General features: G+C 39.6%; 1 protein-coding gene across 1 annotated transcript; it reads right to left on the minus strand.

Moving 5' to 3' along the window:
- Positions 1-3,326: 3,326 nt before the first annotated feature.
- LOC131775175 (matrix metalloproteinase-16) lies at positions 3,327-8,880 on the minus strand. Its single transcript, XM_066169656.1, is given in 7 exon segments — positions 3,327-4,164; positions 4,613-4,647; positions 4,649-4,929; positions 5,617-5,838; positions 6,418-6,658; positions 7,202-7,453; positions 8,734-8,880. Coding segments are annotated over 7 exon segments (1,536 nt in total). The 5' UTR covers positions 8,827-8,880; the 3' UTR covers positions 3,327-3,752.
- Between the last annotated feature and the right edge of the window lie 272 nt (positions 8,881-9,152).

The raw sequence follows: 9,152 nt of genomic DNA on the forward strand, positions 1-9,152 counted from the left end.
TGATGGAAGGAAATCCGACAAGCTTTGAGTTTATTCAAACAACTCAATTCTCATTTGGAACTTAGAAAATGACCCTCCCACTATTCAGGATTACGCGCCCATTTAGGCTGATTAATCTTCGTGGGCGACGCAGGTGTTATCCATTTAAGAATTTTTCATGATTGAACCCAGCTGGATGACCAAGAACCAACACGATAAGTTCTCAGTGAATTTAGACACACGGCATGTACCACTACACGATGTAATCACTCGTTGAACCCCCAGAATACAAATACATATCAAAGGCGCCCGTATTCTTAAAGCCTGCCACAAACCTTGACAAGTTAGATAATGAGGTTAACGCCTCATTTAATACTTTTGTGTTGTAAAGGGGTGACAAGATATCAGCCCACTTTCGTACATTGTCATTTATTCGGGCTATTTTTGAAATGCCTTTCTCTTTTATTTCCGGGGAGCACAACTGTCGGACTAATGAACTGTAATATTACACGATTTGTGCGCAAAAATGCCTTGTCACTAGACAGAAACGTCGCTGTATAATCCTGACCAAAGGATGGCTCATGACAGCTAATCCCATTATTTCCAGATTCCTTTTTGTTGTTCAACTTCCCTACCTAACCATAATTACATCCTTATTGAATATTCATTTACCTGATAGGTGTAAGGAAGGTTTTGTAATTAAATTTACTTCTCGTCACATATGCAAGGATAACAATCAGATTTTCAAGACAACTGTACAAATTATTGCGCGATCATTGGTCGAGAGCCATGGGCACTTTTTATCGGTGTATTGGCGTAATAACCCACGAGGGCTGTAGGGAGAACACGGAAAAAGGTTCTTAATCACTACTAGGAGAAGAGTGATTCACAAACGTTTTAAGTTTATGATACACTTTTTATCAGTGTACCGGCGTAATAACCCTCGAGGGCTGTAGGGAGAACACGGGAAAAAGGTTCTTAATCACTACTAGGAGAAGAGTGATTCACAAACGTTTTAAGTTTATGATACACTTTTTATCAGTGTACCGGCGTAATAACCCTCGAGGGCTGTAGGGAGAACACGGAAAAAGTTTGTAAATCACTACTAGGAGAAGAGTGATTCACAAACGTTTTACGTATATGATACATTTTTTATCAGTGTACCGACGTAATTAATTATCAGTGTACCGACGTAATTAGCCACGAGGGCTGTAAGGAGAACACGGAAAAGTTTGTAAATCACTACTTGGAGAAGAGTGATTCATAAACATTTTAAGTATATGATACACTTTTTATCAGTGTACCGGCGTAACAACCCACGAGGGCTGTAGGGAGAACATGGAAAAAGTTTGTAAATCACTACTTGGAGAAGAGTGATTCATAAACATTTTAAGTATATGATACACTTTTTATCAGTGTACCGGCGTAATAACCCACGAGGGCTGTAGGGAGAACACGGAAAAGTTTGTAAATCCCTACTAGGAGAAGAGTGATTCACAAACGTTTTAATTATATGATAAACAAGCAAAATTTTTGGAATGGTGGCGTCATACACGTACATATTTATAGGAAAGAACCAATCAAAATACGTGTAGGTTTCAGCATATCATATAAACACAACTAGCTTCCATGTTGCCATGGGTCTCAGTGAACACTAACACAAAAGACGTCAAAATATGTCAAACTTTAGGTGATTAACAAGTAACTTCTTCCTATAATAACCTAAGATTACCCAGCAATCAGGTCATGAGAATATTCATACTTATCAAATCGAAGTTGTTATCTCGATCTGACACCAAATTCTCGTGACTTATTTACAAGGAAATGTGTAGCAGCTAGAGGGGAGAATTAACAATCAGATCTTGGGAGTTGAAGGGTTAAGAACATCAGTGACACACTCAGCTGCGCCCCGTGTGCTTCCTTTTTTATTCTTACCACATTTTGGCGTCATCTGTGATTTATTATTGAACAGATGCACGGCAACAAGGAATCTATTTCAGCTTAAAAAGACAATGGTAAATTGTGGTAGATTTGTACAACAATAGATGACTACTCGTTTCAGTAGTGTTCTTAGCTGCGAGGATCTCTTAATTTCATCTCTTCACCGCGGTGCAAATATATGAATTCGTATATCTAAAATCATCATTCAGATGAATGATTATTAAAAACTGGGCCAATTACTCTCTTCCGTACTTGTACAAAAACAGCCCTGGCAGGAATTCTTTTCTTAGAATCCCAATGAAGCCTGTTCACTTCATGGCAATGTCTCTCTTTTAAATAACCCCAAATACCTACGATACACAAGTAAGTGAAATAGAAAACTGGTCTATTTTTTTTATTTATAAATATTAAAAGATCTTCTGCCCTCAAAGGATTTCTAGTGTCTTTCTTGCGTTCCCTTTCGTTAACCCTGAAGGCTGGAGACTGCAATGAGCAAATCACAGTTGCAATTTCTCCCGCTAATTTTCCTTTCGTTACATGATTGTATTTGCTACACAGGGACCGCGCAGCAAGTTTTTGAGTGAGGAGGGAGGGGGGGGGGGGTTATTTTTTTTTAGCTCCGTTATTTTTATTAAATTATGTTTTTTTAAACTTATTTATTTACAGCTCCTCCCTCTGCGCGGTCCCTGTTACAATGAGATTTGGATCGCTTTTGTAATGCTGATAATGTATGTAATGATATACTTCTATGATATACTACTAAAACAAAGCCTGTTGTTGTTATTGTTAGTGTTGCACTAGTGCCATCCGGTTTTCCTTTTCATAGATCGGCCAAGTTTAACTGCCGCGAAACTTATCGCTGAGAACATTCTTTTGGTTCAGATGGTTCATAATCCTTTAACTCCCATGAGTGACCAAAACATATTTTCTCCTAACAATTTCAATGCAATATCAAGGAGGCAAGTGATAGGAATAAAGAAATACAGCTAGGAGATTCTTTATAACAATAACAAATCCTCGAAACTAACATCATAAGAACTGTGTGGCAGAAAGTTAAGAGAATTATTGATGCGATCTTGGGAGAGAGAGAATTAAGGAGTGTCTTCCATTAATTTCGAGCCTACACATGATATATTTAAAGAATTCAACTCATAAAAAGTGAAAACAGTTTAAAAGTTTCCATTGGTTAACCAAGGATTGTGATAAATCAATTTATGTGATGAAATCCCATGAAATTGACAGACCCGTCGCAATTATTTTCTATTACAAGCAACAAGAGTGCTGTAATGACACGAAATTGGGTAAGGTCGATTGAACTATTCTGTTTTCCACAACTGTTAAAAAATTTAAGAGTTTTTGTTTCACTTCTTGGATGGTAGGTGTTTCCTCAGAAAGCTACAGGTCATAGGTTAAAATAGGACCTACAGAATTGTCGAGGAGAAAATATTTGTTTGGTGGGGGAGGGGAGGGTTGCAGGCGTTGGACTTAAAATCAAACGTTTAAGCGTGAGTCAACAGGAAAAGTTCTGAAATGAAGGAAATTTGTTTAGTGACAAAGTTTTAGCGCTGTTTCTGGTGATGCGGAAAAAAGTTGATATATATTTGTTACAAGATCTATAATTTCAGTATTACGCGAATGAAATCTGAATCGTCTAGTAATCATAATACGAAACTCCCTCTGCTGTGGGCAGCAACCTGTTACCTTTGACTATTTGATCTGTGATCATAAACCTATGACCTCTAAACGAGACCATCAGTTCTTGAATGTTTCGTTTATTTCTCCCGTCTAAAATACATGCACATTAAAGAGGACATCACATTTTTCGTGTAGTTTTAGGGATCTTTTGAGGCAAAACCTCTGTCCTTTTCATCGCCAGGGTTACATTTCATCCATCTTTTGGCAATCTCTTGAGGGTATCCTTGCTCCATATATACCTTTCCCTGCTGAAGCTTTAAATACTGCCTTCCCCTGAAAACGTAGGTTCTTCTGTTGACCCACTGTACGGCAGCATTAATGTGATCGGGAATTGATTTCCAGGCGTTTTTGATACCCTTGGGATATCCCCAGTCTGTCCTCTTGTTGTCTTCGTTGTATCGCCAGTACAGGGTGTCCTTGAAAAAGTAAGTCTTCCTGTTCCTCTCCCATGTGAAAACTGCGTCCATGTTAGCGAGAGCTGAGGGAAGACCGTACCGTGAAATTTGACCAGAATTCCTTAACACTCTCTTGGAGTCATATTCCCAGAACCTAACGATAAGAATGAAAGGATTAAATTAAAGATTCTCGGGAACAAGTGATATTTATATTGCTATAAATGTTTATATTCAGCACACATTCTCGATGGATGAGGGGAAAGGGCTACTAACGGCGGTGGCCTGATGTTGCATCGACGCCGGAGCTCAGATCAACATCATCGACAGAATGTGCAAGAGATGCGACTTGTCAAGACGCTTCATGCAAAATATAAGATAAGTTCTGGTAGCAATGATAGCTATAATAGTATGTAGACTTTCCTTTTAATCTCGGTGGGAGTGGGTAAGCGGTTGAAAGAGCTAGTATCTTGGTGCCACTTGCAACATACTAGCGTGTTGCTCGAATATTTAATTGGAGAACGCTCTAAATATGGGAACCTTAAGTATGGAAACCGCACGGCCTGTGAGATAACTCTCAAATTGTTACAAAAAATGTATCTTACTCTGATCCTTTGAAGAACACCACGTTTCCTTTTTTTATTGCGGTAAGCAGCATCTAAAGGGGTCTTTATATCCCTCCAATATCTCGTTATGGTGTACGGTCCACGCCTGCGCAGCTGCCTGTCCAAGATCCAGAACTTATCTCCAACCACGAAATACGTCCACCTGTTAGTACCAACAAATACTGTGTCATAACGAACTGTGCTGCTGCAAATAACCTCAGTCGGAACTGTGGGTCGCGGGGTTGGGGGCTGGCGTCTGGTGGTAGTAACAGTGGGGGTGATTCTCGTAGTTGGTATGATTCGCCGAACAGTTGGCACTGAAAAGATTATAGATAATACCGTCAGAAAAATAGCAAATAATAAAATAGCACGCATGATAATGCTAAGTACGAAAGATTATAATTATAATAATAAAATAAAAAAATAAATGGTAGGTAGGAGTGGACATTCCACGAGGTGGTTCTTGTTGTCCACTATTTCCAGTTCGAATTGGAGTTAGAATGATTGTTTTAATGGAGGGAGGAAAAGCAGAAGACCCGGAGAAAAACCCACGAAGCAAGGGCGAGAACCAACAACAAACTCGACCCACATGTGACACCAGGTCTGAGAATCGAACCCGGGCTGGGTGGTTGGAGGCGAGCACTCTCACCACTGCGTCAAACATATTCCCCAATAATAACGATAATGATACGAATAATAATGATGGTGATAATGATAAAAACGATGATGACAATAATAATGAAAATAATAATAATCATTGACAAAAAAAAAAAAACGATAAAAATATTTTTGAGACCAACAATCATAATGACCTTGACACCTACACATGGTTTCACTGAACTGCAGAATTGATTGATAGATTACTTGCTAAGTAAATTAATCATCATACCGTGGACTCTTATAAGCCTCCTCACACAGAGATGACTTTTCAGGTGGTCATTGTCACAACAATAGAAAAAATAAGACAGCAAAGGACACAGGAAAATTACCAACAGACAACTCACTTGGATATAAAGACTGAATGCCTTGCGTATCATCATTTGTTAGTTTGATATCCTCAACATATCCTTTGTACCACGGGTACATGATGGATTCTTGTACGTTGGAATGTTCTAGACCCAGACTGTGTCCAAACTCGTGAACAGCCACCCAATCTAGGTTGATGCCATCTTTCCTTCCTGTTGTGAAATGTTCATCATCGTCAAAATGGGCATCACCAGAGAGACCTTCAATGAAAAATAAGCAAACAAAGAACTAGTTATAAACTGAATAACGTAATTAGTTTAACAGATGAGTGGGTTTCAAACCGCGCAGAGGGCGCCGAGATCGTTCGGAAAGTGGAAAAATGCAAAAAAAGTCAGATGCTGAACTAGTTAAAATCTTAAGCTTAGTCAACACAATGGTCGAATGTTCGCGCATGAGCGAACCTTGTAATGGCTACGTGTCATGCTTTGACTTGAGGCTGTTAGAACCAGGGTGCTTTAAGAAGTCAATTCACAACCTATAGGAGTCTCTGATTCAAATTATTTCAAAACCTGATAGTTTCTTTGGTAAGGCTCAAAACAAAATGGAAATCAAAGGGGAATTGGAAGAGTCCCAGATCTTCCTTTTCCTTGCTTTTGTTTCCAATTCTCTCAACAGATTTCTGCTGGCGTTTCAATTTTTCTCGCTTAGTTTGTTCGAAAAAATTTGATTCGTATATTTTCCTTTGAAATTTCGTGCCGAAAATCAGCGCATGCTTAACGTTTGACTACTGTACTTCGCAGGCGCAGCTATATACGCAAAGAAAGAAACTTGACTCTTACCTCTGTTATTGTGGGGATAAAATGCGTGCGCCAATGTACCACCTCTACGATCAAAGGCATATGGATCTCCATGCTTTTGGCGAACAAAGCTGATGAGAATGTCAGCATCTCCCCTGTATACCTCTCTAATCCTCAACGCCGAGGCAGACTGCCACAAATCGAACGCTTTCCGGAAAATTCTTCGCTGTTGGCTGAACGGTATGCCATCCTTGGTGTAGTTAAGAATCCTATAAGTTATGTCCTGTAAAAAAAAAGATAGTTGTTTTAGTATGTACCAAAATGGTGAGATAATATCTTCAGGTGCAATTCCCGCGCGAGTTGTTTGGAAGTGAATAGCAAAGCATATTCGGAGTTTCAGTAGCCAATCAGAGCGCGTCTTAAACGCTATCCATTGCTGTAGTGTATAGTAACAAGAATTATGCTTATCACAAATATATCCTTGTTACGACGAACGAGCAGCCGAGAATTAAGCGAATGTTACGATTTGATTGTGATTCGATTGGTTAGCTCAACATGTGGTATATACGGTCATATCTTACCCCTTCCGTAATTGCCCCGCGTTATGTTTCTTCAAAAGAAAACCTTTAAGCTAGGTTAAAAATTTCGTGACTGGTTAGCTATGATTTCAATTTAAATAAGCTTCTTGGAAGTGTTTATGGCAACAGATGCAAAACAAAGCAATAGTATCTCTTGAAGACAATCAAAACAAGAACAATTTTCGTAATCATCTTCGGCAATGAAGCATAAGTCTTTTTGTTGTAATTAAAAAAACTTATTTCCTGACCGTTCGCTTCCATCTGGACCCCTGTAAAGTAAATCTTCCTGCGGCATCGGAGGGTGGATCTTTTACACCACACCGGTCAGTATTGATGAGCTTTATGGTGGCTGTATCAATTCGTCCTGTGACTGGGATATTGCCAAATCTTTGAAGTTTCCTGATCGATGCTCGAAACTCAGTCGAGTTCGGATCCAATGGACCTCTGTTCTTGCCTATGACATCATCATCCAAGTAACCAAATTTCTCCATAAACAATGCCTACAAAGAATAGTTGATGGAAGAGTTTATGAGAGAGGTTGTTAGCAAAAAAGGGAGATACACGAGTCGACAAAAAAATCTTGGGGCAAATCTACAAGACGTGCGTAACAGGCTTTATTTTTTGCGTTTTTCAGGGAAATGAAGGCATGCTCGAGACGAGAGTGAGGGCAGCGGGAAAAGCGATTTACGCGCAAGAGAGGGAGCGCGAAACAACTTCTCCACCTCCTCATTGCACAACACGCTTTGAACTCGCCTTCGTTTTCCTGAATTCGCCAAAAATTGACGGCTATTCGGCAAGTTTATTTCAGGTTGTTCATGTCACATTTTTTTTGCTTCATTTGAAAGAGTGCTGTACATTACGAAAAGACTCTTCTCTCACAGATACATAACGCGAACGCGCGAGAGAGAGCGGAGTTATAGGACGTGGGTCTGACAGTGTGGGGTTTCTCGCGCGAATACACACATTTTGTCTGAATGTATTTTGGTCGTCGCGCACTCTTTGAAAAGACTCAATTTCATTTCCCAGCCAGCCCTTTCGGCTAAAAAATTATCGTTTCCCAAAATGACCCCAGCAATGATTCCTCCAGGACTGCAGTTATGTGTATTTGTCAGCTGTCGTTGTACAATGATGACCTTTCGCATGCTGTTGCAGAACAACAACAATCGTGAGGATGAACCCCGCGATGTAAATATTAAAAAAGCAGATTGATTGCACATCTGAGCTCAAAACGACGACTTTTAGTCCGAGCATTTTAAGCAATTTCATAGTTTCTTTGACAGTTTATAAATAATTTCAACTACAAATACTACTTACTCACTTCATTTTCCAGAAAGCACTTACGTAAAAAAAAAAAAAAAAATTAAAAAAAAAAAAAAAACCGACTTAGGAGATGAGCAATGTTCTCTTTTGCTCATGGATATGCTTGGTATGCCAGCCTGATGTGGCCACAACTTCCAATAAAAAGCCCCAGGTGTTGATCTTTTTCCTTTTCTTCTTAAAGAGATATATTAATTGTGCAGTGAACTGTTTTGGTAGAAAACGCTGAGAACTTCACCAACATCCAACATTGCAATCACAATATCATTGGATAAGTGTTCATACGGAAATCCTCCTATGGTGGTAAATTTCACCGAGGTAACCGTAGGACGAAGCTCCGGGTCACATATTTGAAATATTCAAGTCTATACAATGCTGGAATTATCTGCTACGTATCCTCTGCTCACTTGTGTATTTGCGTGCAACATCCATCAACCATACATTTGCTGAAGTAAAGTCTTACCGTTTGGTATGCCTGCTTGATCGCAGCGCTTCGCACGAACACCGGAGACAGCGAAAGAGTTAACAATGCCACCGTGAAGAGCTTGAAATCCATGTTCAGTCCCTACAGTTCGTATTTCGTGGGCTATGAACCGTTTAAATTATTGTCTTACAATATTCTGATGGTTCCTTGTCCAGGCAATAACAGTGTGCGTGGTTTCGAGTTTACGTTTAGTTGCGCTCTTTATGAAAGACGTAGTTGAGCAGTAGGGTGTCAATTACAAATAAGGGGTGTGCCTGTGTCATCCACGTCACTCCCAAACAGCACGAAACCCCTCTCCTGCAGAACAGGCCTTATTATTAAGATTTTTTTTTCACGCTTTTTAGGCGAGTATGGAGCTTAAGTCACATAAGGTGCAACCTGCAGAAAAGCGATTGACA

Source organism: Pocillopora verrucosa, chromosome 7 (assembly GCF_036669915.1).
Source record: "Pocillopora verrucosa isolate sample1 chromosome 7, ASM3666991v2, whole genome shotgun sequence".
NCBI lineage: Eukaryota > Metazoa > Cnidaria > Anthozoa > Scleractinia > Pocilloporidae > Pocillopora > Pocillopora verrucosa.